General features: G+C 42.2%; 1 protein-coding gene across 8 annotated transcripts in view; it reads left to right on the forward strand.

Annotated features, from left to right (window-relative positions):
* Positions 1-19,056, forward strand: part of SLC25A13 (solute carrier family 25 member 13) — a 142,146-nt gene that overhangs the window by 119,789 nt on the left and 3,301 nt on the right. For all 8 annotated transcript variants that reach the window (XM_084858759.1, XM_084858756.1, XM_084858762.1 and 5 more), the window contains 2 exons: positions 3,371-3,511; positions 11,756-11,894. In XM_084858759.1, coding sequence (XP_084714885.1) covers positions 3,371-3,511; positions 11,756-11,894 — 280 coding nt within the window. The remainder of the gene's footprint in view (positions 1-3,370; positions 3,512-11,755; positions 11,895-19,056) is intronic.

The following is a 19,056-nucleotide window of genomic DNA, read 5'->3' on the forward strand; positions in this document are numbered from 1 at the left end:
AGCAGGTCTCGTGGAGAAGGGATGGCTCAAACTGGTTTCCATATTAGCCATGAAGGAAGCCCCTTCCTCCATGACCAGGAATAGGCAATATGGTTCCCATGAGCCCCAATGGGATCCTGGACACCTTCCTTAGCGCCTGCCAAGGTGCCCTACCCCTCCCACTAAAAAAAATTAATGTATTTTCTGACCAGCAGCTGGGATTGCTGTGGAATAGGTTTCTGCTAGTGCTGAAAACTGTATGTTCAAAACAGTTGTTTAGTGTATTGGGTCTCAGCCCCCACCTCTGGCTTGTACTCAGTCTTTTGGGCTGGTTACTTATCCCTTGCTATGCTTCCCATGGGCATTTTGTGCTGGTGCCCAGAACAGTTTCTCAAATTGCCAATTGTGTCCATGGCCCAGAAAGGTTGCCTATCCCTGTTCCATTCCGTCTCCAGCAGTCTGTTTGATAGAAGGCCTTTTTGTGTTTACTAGCATGCATTTCCATGCTGACCCCAAAGGAAAGGGCTTCCCCTTTTCCACAGCAGTATGGAAATGCAGGCTTGTTAGCTTCTTAGTAGGCTAGTAAAAAAAAAAAACACACACGTTTTGCAGGCTAGTTGCATTTGTGGTCTTATTTATAATGTTGTTGTAAAGGGAACACAATTCAGAGTTGTCACACATTTTGGTATCTCTGTGGTGTACTTAAGTGCCTTTATCATTTATATCATTATTTAAATGTCATGGCTTGCAAAGACTGCCTCTTTAAGACAAGCTTGGTGATAGTGTGTTGACTTTACAGGTTATACAGATATTTTAAAATAATAAAGACATTAACAATTTTTTTTCCCCAAATAGTTTTTAAACTTCAGTTCGAATATTGTTAGGAGGAGAGTTCTTGCCTTAATTACTTCAGTATAAGGATGTTACCCACAGTTGCAGCTCATTAAAATAAATAGAAGGAAATGGCTAATCGCATATCAATTGTGGAAAATGCTGGAAGACAGCGGCCCAGAGTGGACTTGGAGTTAAATTTTTGGCTGGAGATCAGAAACTAATGACATGGCCTCTAATAACCCCAAGTAATACCGTTGATTTCAAAGCATTTTAAGATTGGAGTGGTCATCTTTGCCTTGTTAACATAATCCATCTGCATCAGATTCCCGCCATGTGTCTTGTGGAAATGTTTATGAGGCCCCGGTGATGGTACACAAGAATAGATCCAGCATACCTTTAAACATTTGTTCCATACTAACTTTTAAAATTTAAAATTGAATGCCATGTAGTACAGTGGTTAGAGTGTTGGACTGGGACTTGGGAGATACGGGTTCTAGTCCCTGTTTGGCCATGATGTTCACTGGATGACTTGGGCCAGTCACTGACTCTCCGCTTAACCTTCCTCATAGGGTTGTTGTGAGGATAAAATGGAGAAGAGGAAGGCTATGTAAGCTGCCTTGGGTTCATTGCAAGAGGGGGAAAAGTGGGATATAAATTAGATGATGATAATGATGATGATGATGATGGCGGCGGCGGCAGCGACAAACATAGCAGTAGCCTTCAGAGTATTAATGCAGGCAAAACCAACTATAGGGTGAAATCCTTTTAATGCCCCTCTGCCAATAGAAGCCTTCCATCAGCAGAATGGGAATGTTCTGCACCCCTCCCTATATGCTTCAGAGGGTTTAGGGGCCTGGAGCAGATTTCATGGGGAGGGAGCTTCTGGGGGAAGAGGGGAGGGGAAGTCTTGTTGGATATAATCCACAATTCACAGTCCCTCTGTTATCCTTCTGATTTTCTTCCTCCGTAGGCCTGTAGCAAAGGCCTGTAGTGTTTACCTGGCTAGGGCCAGTCTGCCATATTCTGTTCCCTCTTCATTCATCTTTTGATCTTTTTGAAAAATTGTTTTCGTGCCTTAGCCAGACTCTGACAGAGGGTGAGAACTGCTATTGCACAGAGATGGATTTGCTCCCCCAAGCTCCAAGCAGGAACCACATAACCTCTGCAGAAAACTAAGGCATTCATCCTTCCCCTGTTAGTACTAACTGCACAGTTACTTCTCAGGACTTGGTGTCCAGCCCTGGCGGTCACAGCGTCCCAATGCAAGAGGGACCAGCCCTATACTTAACAACCCAGATGGTTTGGGGGAGTGGGGTTGAAGGGGAAAAGGGCGGGTAATATGAGTGAGGATCGAGGCTATAATTTCTTTTCCTGCCAGGACTACTGATTTGCATCCCAAGCCTTCCAAGCCTTTCCTAATAACCATATATAGGATTAGCTTTATTAGTGATATACTTTAGTCTGCCAAAATGTTGTTGTTTTAAGGGCTGTTGGCAGTTGTTCATGACTAGCTACTTTAAGTAAGTGTCCAAATCATTACCCATGGTTGTTGAGTTTTTTTTAAAAAAGGAAGTAAACTGAGTTGTTGAAGAACTCTTCATTTCTTGATTGAGTTCTTATAGTGCTATGGGGAGAAAACTGAATAAAATAGAGCTGCACATAGAGAAATGATGTTCAAATCAGATTAGCAGCGAATGAGTAAAATGCCATTTGAGGATATACAAACTTTCAGTTCAGTAACTTTTTTAAAGCAGAGGAAATTAGTTGTTGTAAATACATATGTTCCACAGCACTTTTTGTACGGGTGCCAAAATTGGGAGGGAAAGAGAGATTCCACCAGACCTCTTTATTTAGCAGAATGCTGTAGATGCTGCCAGTCAGATTTCATTTCTTCTAGTTAGTTAATAATTCAGCTTTAAAATGTTTATTACCTGCTTTTCTCTACTTTTGGCTTGTCTGTATAGTGGAAATAGATGTTACTGAATGTTTCCTTTTGGCAAAGCGATATGTTGATAAGCTGGAATGGCATTTGTTTATCTTAGGGTTCCTCAGTTCATCATGTCAAAAGACCCACTGACCTGATTTGCACAGTCAAAAGAAGCTATCATGGCTCATTTAAATCGTGGCATGGGCCGGGAGCGATTTCCATAATCATTGCCTGGGTGCGGCTTGTGTTGTCTGAACCCAGGTGGCATGGCTTATTGGGATTCAATCCGCCAATAATCCATGGGCCATTGTAGGATTACTGGAGGGTTGTTTACAGCTCTAACAAGCCATTTTGCTCAGGTTTGGACAACATGACATCGAACTTGGCATGCACCACAGTTTAAATAAGCCACGGTGGCTTCTTTTGATTGTGCGAACCAGCCTAGTCCATAAAATGCCTAATTCCCAACAATGCAATCTGCCAATCGGTGGTATTGTACAACCGCCAGTCATCCCAACAAGGCAAGAACAGAAGCCTTGTGGAAAGAGCTTAAAAGGAATAGGGGCTGTGCGCCTGTAGTGCTTCATGCAGGGTGGAACATACAATGTTGCTCTTTGTTTTGTTTTTCAGGCTGGAGGATCTCAAGTGATCTTCACAAATCCACTAGAAATCGTCAAGATTCGCTTGCAAGTAGCTGGAGAGATCACGACTGGCCCACGTGTTAGTGCCCTTACTGTATTGCAGGATCTGGGATTTTTTGGCCTCTACAAGGTAACGACTTTTGGCTGCAAGCTTTTAATTGGGCAGAATGTGTTTTGGAAAACTGGTGCATTTCATAGCAGAAAATAGCATATTTTAAGGGTATGCCTAAAGTAGCCAGGGCCAAAAACACCTTTAAGAGCAACCCAAGGCCTCGTAGCAAGAACCCAAGTGCTTCTGAAGTTTCTTTGAACTTTCTGTCTCAGTTGTGATCATGGCTGAAGAGACTGGCCTTTTCCTAGTTGTAGAACAAGCTAAGGATTGTTCAATATAACAACAGACCATGAGTGTCGTGAAGCCACGTCCTCTAGTCCTGTATGCTTCTCCGTGGATTTAAGCCAATTCTGTGCCTCGGCTCTAAACATTACGTAATCTCCTAGGCCTCTTGTCTCTCTGAATGCTCCATCTGTCTCAGAGCAATCCTGTATTGATCGGTTCTGGTGTCTGAGTAGTCCTGTGTTACTCTTGCCATTGAGTTGGCTACTCTCTGAAGTCACCTTTCCTCTGGCTGCCATTTGCTCAAATGCAATGATGTCTTAGATGTTCTGGCCAATCTGGTTGGGCCAGGCTGCTGTACACCATGGAGAATTGAGCTTCTGAACTCCAAAGTCTAGGACATCTTGTTTTGTCCTTGGAAACACACATTTGAAACCCAGCAGGGTGAGGAAGCTGTTTCAAGGCCAGGTTGGAGTGGAAAAACAGCAGGCAGGGAATGAGGTGAGTGCCCCTTCACACCCACCACTTTTCTGCTCCTAATTGCTCCCTATCATAGCATCTTTGCAAGCAAAACAAAGGGCTAAATATGCTATTGTTGCATGCATTTCTGTGTGATGTGTAGTTTGCTCCACGTTATGCAATCCAAATGTGGATTTGTAGCTAGTACTTATAGCCAGACTCTAGTTAAATGTTGTCCACAACAACAACACTTCCACCATCAGACTCTAGTTAAATGTCCACAACAACAACACCGCCACCATCACCAGCAATCACAATCATATCATGGTATAATTGTGTGTTTTTCTTTCAGTGTGGCATTAAAGCTGTATCGGTGGTTAAGGAAACAGTGCTGAATGTATTATTTTCATGGTGATCATGTAGATGCTGTCTTGTAGTGTGTTTTCTTCTGTGATGGTGGTAACTACTCTGCCAATACAAGAGTTAGTTTTACTAGTAGTGGATGCTTTAAAGGTGCTGTTCTATCATTCATGGTAAGTGAACATATGTGGTCAAGGGAACAGTCACCCATTTGACAAAGTAGCTATAACCATGCTAATAAGTTCTTTTGCGGTTTGTCATGTAAACACATCTGAGTAGAGTTAACATTGGTTGCATACCAGCATTGCTATGTCTGTTGTCTTAAAATGATCATGTGTATTGCTTCACTATTTTTATTGAAGCAAGCCTATCTGAATTTCTCTGTTCCCATCACAGTGAGGAAATCAGCATGTATGTGTCTTTTCAGTCCAGAGAGCAGGATGTGGTGCTAAATGAGAATTAACATGGAGTTCTTCTCTTCTGTTCCCCCCACACACCCACACCCACACACACACACACCTGTTAGTTTTTTAGTTGTCTTATGGCAGCTTATCCTATGGAGAGGCTTCCTGTAACTTGCATTGCAGAGCTGCTTCAGGGCAAATATTTACAAGTGAAAGGAGAATATGTTAAAACCCTCCACATTCTTGAGGCTATGAAAGTTTTCAAGGTGGATGGTGAACTTGAGAATACTCAGCCCTAAGACATAGATAGCATTTTAATTTTCTTTAAAATAAAACTAACTTTGAAACTATGCCAAACTAGAATATTAAATGAATTGGATCATTCTGTGTTTTTTTAAATCCATTCTTGTGCATTGTTTTATTATTTGGGTAGCATTGTTGTTCATAGGATACCAGGGTAATTGTGAAGTGCCTGAACATTATTAGCTGCAGATACTTTGATGTAAGACAGATGTTTAATTCAAAAAATAAAACTGATATCCAAAGTAGCTTTGGTCAGCGTCGCTTAATTGCGTGCAATACTAGTGGTATGTTTTGTGCTGATTTTTCTTTCTGAGAAAAGATGCTGCAGGGAGCAGAAGGACTCAGTTTGGATCAGGGCCTCAGGAGGGGGTGGGGGACCTAATCCTTTGCCTCTGTACCATGGCCTCAATACAAATCATTCCATCCCCAGAGCTGTGGAGGGGGTATGACCCCATATCTATCATGGTTGGTTACAGGCATGACCACATATCTATCATGGTGATTTGGAATGGGTGGAGCAAGGAGAAAGACCTTGAAGTGGTTCGATGAGAGAAGGCATAGCAGGAGTGGTTTAGCAGAGTAGAGAAGGGACTTGCAGTATCCTTACTTTTGGGGATATCCCAGCTGCCATGGAGATAGCAAGAGGACATTTTTGGCGCCTGATGGCATATATCATGTTGGACGATGTGAAGTTGAATGGCTCCTTAATGGTGTGGCTGATGTAGTTAAGGTCCTGAAATAGTGTTAGCAGAATAACATATGGGGACAGAGTTGGCATCTGGATTTCTGTGCAAAAAGGCAGTGGAATATTAGGTGCACACTCCATTGATTCTCTGTTTATTGACAGTGCCCAATAATGTATCTTGTTTGATCAGGTCAGTGTGGCTTGGTGCTGGGTATTGTGGCCCAGTCAAGCTACTACTGTAGAGATAGGGGAGGTATTATGGACAGTATGTGTCAGAATAACCAAGCAGAGTATAAATATTCGAAAGAATTATCACTGTTCTGCAGAGAAGCCCAAAGCTATACATTTCTCTGTACATTTATGTATCATCATTGTCTTTTTGTATTAGTAAATATATTTTCATACATGAAAGTAGATTACATTGATTCTTTGCAAGTAATTTCCAAATGAACATTGTTACAATGTATCATAATGGTTTTAATATTTTCCTCTTCTCATGGGGAAAGTTTGTTTGTTAACGACACTCCATACCTCCTCTGCCCACTTTTAGCTATCATTCTTAAAAGAAAATACCAATTGCAGTTTGCATTCCATAGAATAGAATAGAATTGCCCATATGTAGAAGTAATATATAACTATCTAGTGTTCTCATGATCGTTTCTTTTAAAAAGGAATAAACATTTTCCAATAGTCATGAACTATAAACTTAGTAATTGAAACAGAAACTGTTTGTTTGAATGAACTTCTATATTTTAATTTATGTTTGTAAAGAAATTACTTATGATAGGTGTTTTTGTTAACCAATCAGTTTGAGGAATAGCCATCAAGTATTTGGGGGATTGCTTTCCCTGTTTAGGTCCTATTTATTCTGTTTTCTGAATAATTTCAATCCTTTGTAATTTTAATTCAATTTAATTTTTCATCAGAAACTTTAAAGAAAACATCACTATTAGAATTTTGAAATGGAGGTAAAGAACATTTCTGAGAATTGACTCCTTCTTAGATGTATCAACTTTATGGAATCAAGGATGATATTTTAAAATATGGTAGAGTAGTATTTTGTCATATTCACGAAAACTAGTTAAATGACCTATGCTTGTGTATTCAATGTTGTTGGCACTTTTTGTGTGAGAGTAATGTCAAATGTTTATATTCAGATTATACTAGAAAAATAGATGAATCCTGCCAAGGTGTGAATGCTCAAAGCTGCTCATTTTCCCTTTTCAATTTTGGTTTACAGAAGCAGTATTTGCTTAAGTCCTTTGGACGTACATTTTAACCCTGTTGAATATTTTAAAGTGGGAGCAAAAAGCGATCCCTGTTTAGTGCTGAACTGCCACCTGAGATTTATAAAACCTTTAACGGGGGCTTTTGAAGCGAGCTAAAGTGAGGTGGAGAAGGAAGGGGGCTTCCAGGGAGTGGAGGGGATGTCGCTGCACATCCGAATCAGAAGGGTTAAGTTGCCAGTGAAACCCAAGAGGAATGCTAACGGATCAAGAAATGACATGCTACCTATTGTTTGTTGCTATAGGATCAAAATAACAATTATACATGCCAAATAAATTCTAAACCTGTAAGGTAGGAAAAGAGGGGACGGCGGTAAGTACAGGTGCCAGAAGCATTAAATAACCCTCTCAGACAAGGTGCACCACTGTTGTCTTGAATTCTGCGAGGTCCCCCCAGTCTGGCATTTTTCCCCCTACCCGAGACAATGTGCATTCACTGCAGGAGACTAGGTTAAGCCTGCGTCTCCCAGACCTTCTGGCTCCTTGTGCCCAACCCTGACACAGAGGTGCCTTTGTGAGTGTAATTACCCTCCCCTTGTAGTAGAAATAGTTTATTTAGATCCTTATTTTTTTGCAGGTAAGGCTGGAATAAGCAGGAATTATCATGCTGAAGAACCTGCCCTAGCTCTGACTTCTGAGTTGATTATCCGAATCTTCTGACAGTCCAGGGTGCTTTTTCCTGTCTTGGTTTGTTTGCCAAGATACAATTCCAAGATTAAGGGCTTGAGGGGTTATTGCAAAATATGTGAATGATGGTGAGGAGTCAATTAGGATGTATGCTAAGGAGGGACCTGCTTTGATGCACAAGCCGTCCCAAAACTTGTGCCCAGTGCCTAGGCTTCCAAAATAAACTCCGGTAGATGATCCTAACCATTTATCAGGGGCTAAGCCATTAGGGATTCTGCACAGGGTATATACTGAAAATGTGCGAGGAGTACGGTATGGCTGCAATTTGGAACAAGCTTAATATGAAAGCAAATTCCACTGAAATCCATGAGAACTTGCTTCACATTAAATTTGCTGAATGTTGTGAAGTAAATGTTCCTTTGGTAAATGTTCCTTTGGCATTTCAAGATACTTCGTTCCTTCTCCCTTAAGCCTTCCTAATTGGCATTAGCTGGTTGCAGGTGATTAACTTTAACTTAAATGAGGCCTGCCTTTAAACATGCTTTCCCAGACTTTAAAACAGAGTGGTGAGAGGAAACTTTAGACTGTTGAGATATTGGAATGAAGCCAAAGTTGGTGCTTAATAAAGTGGATCCAAGTTTTGATCCAGCTTTGTTTACACATGAGCCAACTAAGTTTGACAGATATTTTCTTTCATGAATCTGAAAGCATGTTACCAGAGGGTCTTTTTAAAAGCATGTTGTTTCCATCCTTGGAAACAGATTACTGTAAAAGGGGGGGCGGGGGAGTCCAGCTTAAAAACTGCTAGTGTCTTCAATTCATTACTTTAAAGTAACTGAAGTGTATTTTGTTATTTTTTATTAGAATGTCTGTATTCTGTCCTGTTCTGGAGGCAACAAGGAAGATGACATGTGGTGGTGTTTGAAAACAGCAATATATACTGATTTTATAAAGCTCCCTTCTTGCTTAATTAACTTCAGCCAAATTCCCACCCAACCAGAGAGAGAGAGAGAGAGGGAGGGAGACGGAGAGGGAGGGAGGGAGGGAGGGAGGGAGGGAGGGAGAGAGAGATTCTGTTTTCTATATATGTTCAGGCTAGGGCTTTGGTGAACCTGCATTGGGGGGGGGCGGTGGTTAATGCCATAAATATAGAGAGTTTGCTGAGAATGACTGCCTATGTTCGTTTAAGGCATAGGAGCAATACCATGAGGGCCCCATGCCCTTCAGGGCTTTAAAAATCCTGACCAGCATCTTGAACTATAACAGAAACGAAAGGCATGCATGGAATAAGACTAGTGAACTCTTCTGTGGCAAAGACAACATGGGAGATTTTTGAACCCATTGGAGGAAATAATATTTGAGATGAAAGAATGCATGTTCATCTCCAGCTTTATCTGCCAGAGAATCAATATTGCTGCCAAGTAAATACAACCCCCGTAAGAGATTTTGTCCCGTTGGAATGTACCTGCCTTGCTTAGTCTGCCGCCCGGTGCATGCTTAAGCCCTAAGACACGCATGCCTAAGCCCTGTACATTATTGCAGGGTTGCTGCAGCTGTGGTGGTTTGCTGAAGCCCCCAAAAGACAGATGAATATGAAGTTTCATGTCAAGTTCTTGGACTCCATCCTATAATAATAGTGAACTCATTCTCTGAGTATGGATCCTTAAGTAGTCAAAGCAGCACCATCCAACACATGCAAGGGGAGGTATGAGCAGGCTTGTGACAACCCCAATTTTGCAGAAAAACAAAAGATCTTTAGGGAAAAAAACCCTTAAGTGAGGGAAAACCACAAAACAGCTTAGTGAGAACTGAGCACACTCAGTGAGCATGGAATGCTGGGTGACTGTTGGGGAGAGAATGGAGTATCGTGGAAAAGGGCCTGGCTGGCATCCTAAATAGGACAACTGTGTGCTGCAACATTTTTTTGCAGGTCCAGTGTAATAATGGACAAGTGTTGCCAACACTATTATGTAAAGGCCATGTTACAAGTGTTTAAGGACCATATTTGCACTTTGTTCAAGGACCATAATTGCACCTCAGTTCTACCTAGGCTAGTGTTGGTTCTCCTTGCTTACATTGCACTTATATCTGGTTGTCTGCTTCTTCCAGTGCTGAATGTTAGAAAGTCATCCTGGGACCACATGTACTGAGTTCTAGGACGACTGAGTTGTTAGTAGAAAAACCTGGGCGTGACTTGGTTTCTTTCCTTCTCCCCCAGATCCTTTTCCAACATGGGTACAGAACCTCTTTCACCCTGGTGGCTGAATTCCATTTCAGAGAAGCTCTTGAGGGCCGCATTCCAGTGATGGGCAGGGCCAAAGGCAAAAGGGCCAGGTCCCAAAGCCCCAAAATACCAGCATATTTTAGCGTAAAGCTTCTTACTGCCAGTAACTAAACCTTAGAAGAGGCTTTCAACTTTTTAGAATGGGAGGGAAAACTGCACAAAAACTGGGACACCACTAAACGATTGGTGATTGGAGGGAAAGGGACGAGGCCTTCTGGGGGGCCCCAGAGGGCCAGACTGGGACCCACTGAGAGCTGGATTTGGCCCTCTGACCTGAGGTTCCGCACCCATTTTACAATAATCTATCACAAGATATATATCACAAGACATTCACAAGTATGCCTGCTTTTCAGTGAGGTTTTCTTTTCCATTGTGAGAAATGTGTAAGTACATTGGCTATCTGTGCTGCATTGCATAAAGGTGCAAGCTAAGTAAAAACAGCCACAAACTGCACATTTGTTAATTGGCAAGTGTAGGCAGCAAGGCTTGTTCTGCCTACTAGTGATAATCCTGAAGTCTCTTCTCACCTTGAGAATGGTCTTGAAGGCACACAATGCAGAAGCTGAAACTAAGTCAGTCTGGCCATTAAGCTTACTCAGTGGGAGACTACTTAAGAAATGCATGTAAGCTTTTCTAAGCTCCTCAGAGAAAGAGCAGGTTATGAATTATCTATCTATCTATCTATCTATCTATCTATCTATCTATCTATCAATATAAGGGTATCAATCCCCTCATTTTTAAAGTTTGCAGCGATCAAAATGTCCCCTTCTTGCCCCAGCACAGTTTTCAAGGCATCAGCACCACATTTATCCAGAGTCACCAGTGTTTGCAGTATAGATGATGCCAGGTCAAATGGAAGCTGCATATGTGCTCACATCATCACTGCTCTGCAACAGTATTCAGACAAGTTCTCAGGGGTGGAACCGCTCTTCTGTGTGGCAAGCTTGTTGGCTGCATATGCGCCAGCATCACTATAAACTGAAATGCTTGTGCTTGTTTGAAAACACACACGTGCCAGGGAGCCTGAATTGGCTGTGGTTCTGTTGCACCTGCCCAGTGCATGTTTCTGCTTCATGCTTCACTCTGCCCCTCCAAACAGATACTGTGTGTGTGGCAGACCATCCTGCCACATAAAGTGTGAACCAGTCTTTGGTCTTGAGAAAATAAGGGAGCAATCCTGTGTCCCCTAGATATCATCTGGGGGGAACTTAGGTTTGTTCAGTTTCTGGGCTCCAAGGTTGGAAACAGGGCTTTGTTGTTATTGTCATGTATTATAAGCCAAAGATTGACTCAGGTGTTCATTAACCATTTACATCACTCACATCATTATTTCAGCAGTGTAAAAACTTCTGTAATACTTCACACAACTTTGACTTCCAAAATTTCCATGAACAGGTAGCATTTTTCTATTTGCTAGCAAAAAACAGACACAGTCCAGCCAAGACAAGTGTACTTCAGCCGGCTGAAACCACTGAACTTAAGCACGCTTAACTCTGTAAAGAGTGGCCGACGTTTTTTAGGGGAAATAAATCAGTCGTTCGGTTTATCAGAACTCAGCTTGTTATTCTGGTCCTGTCTATAATATGGTTTGTGTATTTTTGTCTTCTGTCTCTTTCCCACCACCCACCCCAGGGAGCCAAGGCATGTTTTCTTCGCGACATCCCCTTCTCTGCCATTTACTTTCCCTGTTATGCTCACATGAAATCTGCTTTTGCAAGTGAAGATGGGCAGGTAGGCGCTGGATCTTTGCTTCTAGCTGGAGCAATAGCTGGTAAGTAGCTGTTTTTGCTGCCTGAAGACCTCAAACAGATTGTATGCTAGAATTGTTCAAGCAGTATCCAGTTGGGTAAAGAATGGTAAATTGTGGCAGTATGGAATGGTGGTGTTCTGCTAATGCAATTGACGTTACGCTAGTGTAAGCTGTAACGATGCCAGTAGTGCTAGCTTGCATGACAGCATTCCCCCGGAAACCTGCAGTGAAAGCCAGCGCTGTTGGCATTGTGCTAGAGGTCCCTTATGCTAGTGCAATGTCAATTGCATCAGTGGAATGACATCATCGTATACTGCTCATGGACTTCATCCAGCAGTGAAATTGTCGTGTGTGGGGGGTGGTTGGTGCATTGGAGGAACCAACATTCTGAGCAAAGGAGTTAATATTTAGGCACTAGCATAACTAGATTAAACAGCATGACGTTCATGAGCAGGGACCTTAAATGCCTTTCTCCTGCTAGCATTCAGATGTCCTTGTGAGCAGACACCAGTATCCTCCTATGTGTACCGTATCTGAAATCTGATACATCAGGGAACATAGCCATGGTAGAGGTTTCCAAAATTATGCTGAGCCTATTTCACCTTCATATATAAAAATCTAGAGATATAAAATGGACAGGATGCCAGTTTGAGCCAAATAAAAAGAGGTATGTCTTCATACAGTGTATAATATGAACTATGGAACTCTTTGCCACATGATGATGTAGAAGCAAATGAGTATCGATGGCTTCTTAAATATTTGAGATAAATATACAGAGGGTAGTTCTATCAAGTGGCTACTTCATGCAGTAGTCAAAAGCACATGCTCCACTTTCAGAGATGATATAACCCTGGCTTCCAAATGCTGGCGGTTAATAGCATGGCTGGATATTGCATTGTGGCCTGCTTGTGAACCTCTCTCCAGCCTCCCTCTCTCTAACCTTTGTAAAATGCCATTTAAAATTCTTAGCACGCTACCAACTTAACCCTAACCTCAAACCACCATCCCAGATGGATTGGTCTTGCAACACTTGTTTTAATGATTTTCAGCCTTTTGAAAGTCTCCCTTGATATCAAAACCTGGAGCAGTGGTGGTATCTGTGAAGAGGGCAGCTTACTTGATTCCTGAGGTTGTGATGGGTCAAACGGTTTTATTGGGGATGTAGGGTTTGTATAGGGCAAATTTCCTGGTGAAGATTAGTCTCACGGTGCCTTGCAGAAGTGGTGGACCCATTAAGATGGTCCACTCTTGGAAATTTACGTAATCTGATGGATTCCTGAGTGCCCTGGGGGATTTTCCAGTAGCCAGAGCTGGTGATTCTGTTGAGGTCCTTATCATGCTGTGGAGCGGTGAGGCACAAAAGGCCATTGACACAGTTGCTCCTGAGCAGCCTCTTCAGCACTGTGGAGTTTGGATGGTCCCCTGGTTTACCAAGGAGCCTCGAATGATGGAACAGGCTAAAAGATGGCTGGAACACAGATTGCGTAAGATTCATTGAAGGTGACTGAACACACATTGCACCTACTGCATGGCAGAGAAGGCAGCAGACCTACTTTGCTGCCTTTCTTCATCCTTGAGTAGCTGTCTGGCTGAGCTTTTCTGAGTGGTCCAGGGCCTGCTGTCATCTACCCCTCTGAATCCAGGATTAGAGGCCTTGGAGGCTCACTTTGGCAAGTTTGCCAAACACTTTGAGGACAAAATTGCTCACCTTCATGCTGACTTGAACTATTTTATAGTGCATGTTGAGGTGTTCAGTGTGCTGTCTTTTCCTGTTTTGTGGGATCCATTTCAGTTTTTGGAGCCTGAGGATGTGGACAAGACGCTTGCATCTGTGCGACCCACCACATGCCCTCTCAACCTTTGTCCTTCATGGCTTCTTCGAGCTATCCATGGGGACTGACCAGATGGCTCAGGGGAGTGATGAATCCATCACTGCCTTGAAGGAGGTGATGGTGCAACCACTCCTGAAAAAACCCTCCCTGAACCCAGACTCCATGCCAACTATTGTCCGGTCGCAAATACGCCTTTTGGGGTAAGGTGCTCAAGAGAGTGATAGCATCCCAACTGCAGGTGCAGTTGAATGAAACTTTTGTCTGGATCCATTCCAGTCTGGGTTCAGGAATGGAGCCAGCCTTGGTCGCCCTGGTGGATAACCTTCAGGATAGGAACAGGGAGAGCGCAACTGTGTTAATTCTCCTTGATCTCTCATCGGCTTTTGATACTGTTAACCACAGTATCCTCCTGGACCACCTCCATGACTTGGGAGTTGGGGGCACTATGTTATGGTGGTTCAGCTCCTGCATACTGAGTCAACTCCAGGGAATAATGCTGGGCGACTGTGCCTCAGCCCCTTGGCAGTTGAACTGTGGGGTGTCACAGGACACAATTTTGTTCCCAATGTTACTTAATATGTATATGAAACCATTGGAAGATGTCATTAGGAGATTTGGAGCAAAGGGTCACCAGTATGTAGATGACACCCAGCTCTATTTCTCTATGACTTCTGAATCAGGAGGGGCCATACACGTTCTGAACTAGTGCCTGGATGCAGTTATGGGTTGGTTGAGGGCCAATAAACTGAAACTGAATACTGAAAAGACAGAGACTCTATGAGAGGGTGGTTTCCAGGTCTGGGAATTGGGGTGTTTGCCTGTTCTGGATGGGGTTGAACTCCCTCTGAAGAAGCAAGTATGTAGTTTGAGGTGTTCCTGGCTCCATCACTGGAGGCCCAAGTGACCTCAGTAGCCTGAAGCACCCATTACTAACTTCAGTTGGTGTGCCAACTATGCCCATTCCTGGATAGCGATAGCCTAGCCATGGTGATTCATGCATCTACTGTAATATGCTCTATGCGGGGCTGCTCTTCTGCCTGGTTCGGAAGCTGCAGCTAGTGCAGAATGCAGCAGCCAGGATGCTAAGTGGAGAGAGTTCATCTGTTGGGCAGTATAGAAAATGAATTAATTAAGTAAGTAAGTAAGTAATTAAAATAGGTACATACATATTACACCTGTTAAAAGAACGGCACTGGGTGCCTGTTACCTACTGAGCCATGTTCAAGGTTTTGCTGTTGACATTCAAAGCTCTAAATAACACAGAGCCAGGTTACTTAGCTGACCACCATCCCCTATATAAACCAAATCAAACCCCATCTTCCGAGGAGGCCTTATTGATTGTTCCAGTACCAACAATGTGCTACCAGGTAACAGCACGTAAGCGGGCCTTCTTGGTAGTGACGCCCACCTTCTGGAACACTCTCCCACATGTGATTTGAGAGCCAGAAACTGGTGAGCTTTAAAAGCCTCTCCTTGGAAACACATTTGTTCACTCCAGCTTTCCCTGACTCATAATGACTTATGACACTGCGCTGTTTTACTTCTTTATTGTAATGTTTTTAAGGTATTTATTGTTTTATAGTGTTTTTATATATTTTTTTATATTGTATTGTATGTGATTTTATGTAAACCTCCTGGAAATCCTGGAGGATTTCCAGGAGAAATAGAAGCAGAATGAATGAATGTAGCCAGAAACTTATATTGTTCTCAGAATACAATAGGTCGCTGGGGCATAGTATGCCCCCAAATCAGCATATGTTTAAAGCAGTATATTTGAAATGCTGCATAGAAATCTTATCTAAAAGGTGAACCCCTGTTATTTATGACAGATAATAGAAATGTAATGACTCTGAAGAAGCCCTGCCTCTTTGCCATGGAATGAAAATGCAAATAGTAAATGCTTTTTTGTCCTGCTGAGAAGCAGCTAAAGGGCTATCTGTATATAGAGTCTCAGTTCAGAAATTGGCTCCCCCCTCGCCCCCATTTTTTTTTGGCTCTCACCCACTATTGTAGAAAAAACAGGCGTTGAACATTTTGCAATCTGTATTGCAAATGGAGAGTCTCAAGGCTAATTACTCCTATGTCTGAAATAGCAGGCACTGACTCCTTTCATTCGATTCTTTCAGCTTTGGGCTCTGCTGCAAGAAATACAGAATACTCTGGACAGAGTTCTAGACAGTCTCTCTCACGCTTTTTTTTTTTGGCATGTTTTTATACTCAACCTGTACGATCTAAAGAGGCAGGATGTAATATCCGGATGTTCTGTGCAGCCAAGAAGTCTTTACGACTCTTGCCTAGATTATACACTTCTGCCACTGGTAGCTAAAGTGATCCAAGATTATATTGCTCTCCTGGCTCATCCATTTGCTTGAGAGGGCTAGTCATACAGCTCACTTTCTCCCAAGACCCAGAAGAGAACACTTTACTTACATGCATTGGAGGTGGATAAATCTTTTAAGGGAATCCTGTCTCCACATAATTTCCCAATTAATTAATTACACAGGCATTTTCTTTGAGACTGTGCTATGTAGGCTTTTTCTCTCCTGGATCTGGAGGGCATGCCGATGTAGGCTACTTCTCTTGCATAGCAGGGAGGGTCCATCAACTTAGTTGCTTCCGCAGGGGAGGGACCATTCACCATGCCCTAGACCGGCCCTGCGTAGCTTCAGAGACAGACCTGGTTCACATGTACTGGCAAGCCACCATGGGTGACTTTCCCTGCAGGGCTTGCCGTCTTGCATTTTAAGAATTTGAGCCACTTGTTGCGTTGTGCAAACCCAGCCAGGGTGGGTTGTTGGGATGATTAACAAGCCACCCAGAACCCATAGCCTGTTTTAGGGTTGTGGGTGGCTTGCTAACCAACCCAACAACCCACCCTGGCTGAGTTCGCATGTAACAGCAAGCTGTAGGGCGCCCCTACCACAGCTTGAATTTTCAGAATGGTGGCTGGCACCATGACGAGAAGCCCTGTGGGGAAATTCACCCACAGTGGCTTTTCATTACATGTGAATCAGCTCAGAGAGTTGAGGCAGAGCTCTGGAGATTTTAACCTGAAATTTTAAATACGGTAACTTTACAGATGACTGTTTTATATTTCAGACATCTCTGTGATGCTTTCAGAGATATTTACATTTTGAATATCCACAAATGGCAACATTGTTCCAATTCCTCACTGTTGTGGTCTTTTTTTATAACTGGGAGTGGCATGGATGCTTGATTTTCACTAACAGTAATACAAAATTCCATTCCATCATAAATAAGCATTCAAGTGTATTCAAATTCTACCTTCCAACCAAGGCCTACAAGTTTACAAGGACACAGTAACAAGGTACACCAGTTTGCATTACTCCACAAGTATCGTGAAATGAAATGGATTCATCACGTGTGAAAATGCCCTTAGATTGAGCACACTTGCTTGTTTACCTTCTTTCTCTGTGGGTAAGCTGTGGAATATGTTGCCCATATTATCTTCAGCAGTGCTCTGGGCACATTTCTTAAAGGTTCTGGTTATGGCCTATAAAAGCCCTATGTCCTATCACCATTTTTGAGATCAACCAAGTGTGCCTCTTAACTAGTACCCCTGGTGTGATATCCTCGTGGCATCCAGCCCCTTCATGAGATTGTCTACTGCATACATAAATCTGACCCAATATTTTTTACATGTACCATTGTATAATTGTTGTTTGATTCATAAGTTTCAAACTCATACTTTGTAATAACAATTATTAATTCTGAGATACAGAAATAGACATAAAATCTACAAGGAATGCAGTTATTTTAACAGTTCCATTTTAAAATGTTTGAACAAGAAAAATAACTTCATACTAATTTTTCAAAATATATTTCTTGTAAAGTACGATCAAAAGAATATGGATTTAAAGCTGGGTTAATTGTAACCCAGCATAATAGAACAAAACAGGTTTTGAGCTCTGCATCCTATCTATATGTGAAACCTAAACCTGTGTGTTAAGCCAAGTCGTTTCTTAGATTTTCTAATTTTTCTTTCTCTAGCCATTGTTAAGTGATTGCAGACTGCGATAACTGTCTCTTTGAAGTTCAGCCACAGAAGCAGTCTCTCTTTATCAGTAGTTGCCAGTATAGGCTAGAAAATGCACAGTGATGTGGATTTTATCCTGTATTGTCACTATATTTCCATTTCAGTTTATCTTCCATTAGCCAAGTGCAGTTCAGGACAACGACTGATTTTCTTATTCTGCAATATAGAATTAAAAGGGTGAGAAAGAGTGCCAGATACTTAGAAAAGCAAGAGCAGTATTATTGGGCTAAAGGAAAGTGATATAGCAAGGAATGAAGTTGAGTTTTATCATGCACACTTTCTAAGTGTTTATATAGATAGATGATAACCTTTTAAACCTTCATATTCTCTAGCAATGGTGGAAGAAGCACTTCACCTCTTGGTTTTGGATTGCTACATATGCATTTTTAATTCTCTATATAATACCTGCATTGCAACCTATGTTGGTTGGGGCATTTAACTCAACTGGGGGTGTCTGGTCAATTGCAGTTAAAGATGCTCTGAACAGTCCTGGACTATAATTTTAGAATTCCTGCAGATAGTTGTACTCGGAAAATGCACATAATGTGGAAACTATTTGGGAATTGCACTGCAAAGTTAAGGGCTAGCTCACACTTGCCGATGCCCCCAAGGGGAATACCTTGGAAGTGTACAGGGCCACTGGATGGTGTGCAGCCAGACCACACTCACGCGGAGCCACCGCTTCTGTGAACTGGCACCTCAGGTGGGGGCTGTCCACATGCCCGGCTGCGTGTTCGGGCTTTAGCTAATCTTTAAAGAGTGAAAGTCCAGCTTCTGCAAATTGTAAACTTGAGGCAAAATGGGCCATTTGTGGACTAGTTCAAGGGAAACTGTGACTGTGTAAGAGAGCTTTTGTCTGCCAAACTTTCAAATGTGAAAGTTCATGCAGTGTTTTTTTTTTTCTTCTTCTTTTTATAATGGGTTGGGAAAGGAGGAGCAGTTCCTATTTTAGTGATAAACACACACTTTTACATCTCTTTCAAAGCAGTCTACTAAAAAAGTGAGATGGTGTTCTGGAGCCAGACCACAATGGTTTGGGCAAAAACTGTTACAGAATTATTAAGCTTTAGAGGGAAGAAGAAGAAAAAAAGCAAAGGAGATTTATGCATCTATGTCTGACCAAGCTGGTTTGGAACTGATGCAGAGTGGAAAAGTAATAAAATCAGGAAAGACGCTGTTTTCTGAATACGGTCTTACTTTATTTTTGTCCTTTTTTCATTTTTCTTAAATTCTAAATATGGATTATTTCATTAGATTTATTTTGAAAAATTGCTGCTTGGAATCCTAAAGCCAT

The sequence above is a fragment of the Heloderma suspectum genome, chromosome 5 (assembly GCF_057233095.1).
Source record: "Heloderma suspectum isolate Gila_16-S chromosome 5, 16-S_ref, whole genome shotgun sequence".
NCBI lineage: Eukaryota > Metazoa > Chordata > Lepidosauria > Squamata > Helodermatidae > Heloderma > Heloderma suspectum.